Source organism: Aplysia californica, unplaced genomic scaffold (genome assembly GCF_000002075.1).
Source record: "Aplysia californica isolate F4 #8 unplaced genomic scaffold, AplCal3.0 scaffold00625, whole genome shotgun sequence".
Lineage (NCBI taxonomy): Eukaryota > Metazoa > Mollusca > Gastropoda > Aplysiida > Aplysiidae > Aplysia > Aplysia californica.
The window spans coordinates 237,589-239,543 of NW_004797895.1; the positions used below are offsets into that span (position 1 = coordinate 237,589).

The 1,955-nt window shown below is 44.8% G+C and overlaps 1 protein-coding gene across 1 annotated transcript in view; it reads right to left on the reverse strand.

Annotated features, from left to right (window-relative positions):
• LOC101848997 (diacylglycerol kinase beta) overlaps positions 1–1,955 on the reverse strand; it is a gene marked incomplete in the record, with an annotated part of 103,134 nt that overhangs the window by 53,363 nt on the left and 47,816 nt on the right. Inside the window, 1 exon segment of the mRNA XM_035972252.1 lies at positions 373–1,438. Coding sequence (XP_035828145.1) covers positions 373–439 — 67 coding nt within the window.

A 1,955-nucleotide genomic window follows, 5' to 3' on the forward strand; every position in this document is an offset into this window, starting at 1 on the left:
AGAAGGAGAAGGAGAAGGAGAAGGAGAAGGAGAAGAAGAAGAAGAAGAAGAAGAAGAAGAAGAAGAAGAAGAAGAAGAACAACAACAACAACAACAACAACAACAACAACAACAACAACAACAACAACAACAACAACAAAATGTCTCAGTTTTAGTAAGCGTTTTACGGGACTTGCATCAAAATTAGGTCATATAAATGCCGAAGAATAGAAGTGTTACAAGAGAGTAACAAACATAAAAAAGAAGGAGAAGTAAGGATGACAGTTTTTTTTATAGGAATGCAGGAGCAAACCACACCAGAGCACCCGCCAACCACCCACAGGTCTCATAGGTCAACAGCAACAACAACATCAAGAAAAGAGGGCCACTCACATGATGTGTACTCTTGTAACTGCTGGAACTCAGAGGGGCTGAGTTTCTGCCACTGTAACAGCGACATGTTGGCTCGCTACCCTGGCAGGTAGAGGCCTCGCCAACACCCTCCTCCGAGATCCTGCTTCCTCCTCCTCCTCCTCCTCCTCCTCACCTACACCAGCCACCAGACGACCAGGCCCACGTCGCCCAAGATGCCATACTCTCAAAGAACTGTCCGCTTGTACACACTTACACTTTCACACTAACGCACGTACAATTCGTATATATTTTTTCTTCCCTTCAGGTGCAGAGATTTCTCTCAGAATCGTTCCCTCTCCCACACCACTCACGACTGCTGGTTGCACTGTATCGACGACACAACCTACTCATAGATCCAATTTTAGATTCAAATAAGCTCCCTGTTTTACGACTTCCCTTTCCAACACAATTCAGGATTTTCAGAAGTGAGAGCCTGAGATTCTTGAGGATAATAATTTATGATAACTGAGATGAAATGGAACAGACCCTTGTTATGTGTAGACTTTTCTGTGAGAGAACAATTCAACATCTCAGTCCTTGTCAACACTTCAGATCCTTTAGAACAACTGAGATCATCTTGGAATAGTTGAGATTCATACAGGTGAGTACCAAGACTGCCCAACACACAACTCTGCTTTTATTCCAACAAAGCTGGTGTAGACTCACACAAAGGTTATTCAGACGAATTTTGAGTAACTCTATATTTTTAAAAGCACCAAGCTCGGCAGACTTATCCTGTATCTGGCTGATCTGCGCCACAGTCCTACGTCTCTCTTCTCAGTCTTCGTATCTCCCATCCAGGTCAGCTGTCACGTCACGGTGGCCAGTAGAATGTGGCCTGGCAACAACGACCTCAGCAGCGAGCACAGGGGACAGGACAACACTGTCATCAAGGATGACGGCACGCGTCGGGTGTGGTCAGTCTGAGATGGCACAAACTCTCCCAGTGCATCAGTTGGCGTGGCAGGGTTCAAAGGTCACAGAGGTCATAGAGGTCGCCAGAGACCCCCTCCATATGGCATCCCATCCAACACCAGTGGTCAGTCTGTAAGTACACAGAAATGAGAGACAGTCATGTTTTTGCTGTTGTGGCTGTTAATGTTTTCTGCTCCAAACAACGCAATCTAAAGCACCAGTCCACTAAACCATCTACCTGACTGACCATCTGGACAGTATGACATCCATTGGTAAGGGTTACAGTTATAGTTAAGGTTTGGGTTTGGATTCTGGTCAGCAATAGGGTTACGGTTTAGGTTAGGGTCACGTTGTTATTGGTTGTAAAAATTAAAAGTGGCACCCATCGAGTAGAATAATTGTTAGAATGGTCCGGTGTTACAGTATTAAGTAGAACAGAAACATCATGGTAGACTGTCAAGTGTACCAACACAAAATCTAAAAATCATTTAGGAGGCAGGCTGCTTCGACACTACTCGTCAGGGTGAAGCTGTGCTGAAAGGGAGGCAACTTACCAGACAAGAGATAAAAAGTTTTTGTTTTTTTTTAGCCTCCCATCTGGAGAATCAAAGTGTGTGTGTGTGTGTGTGTGTGTGTGTGTGTGTGTG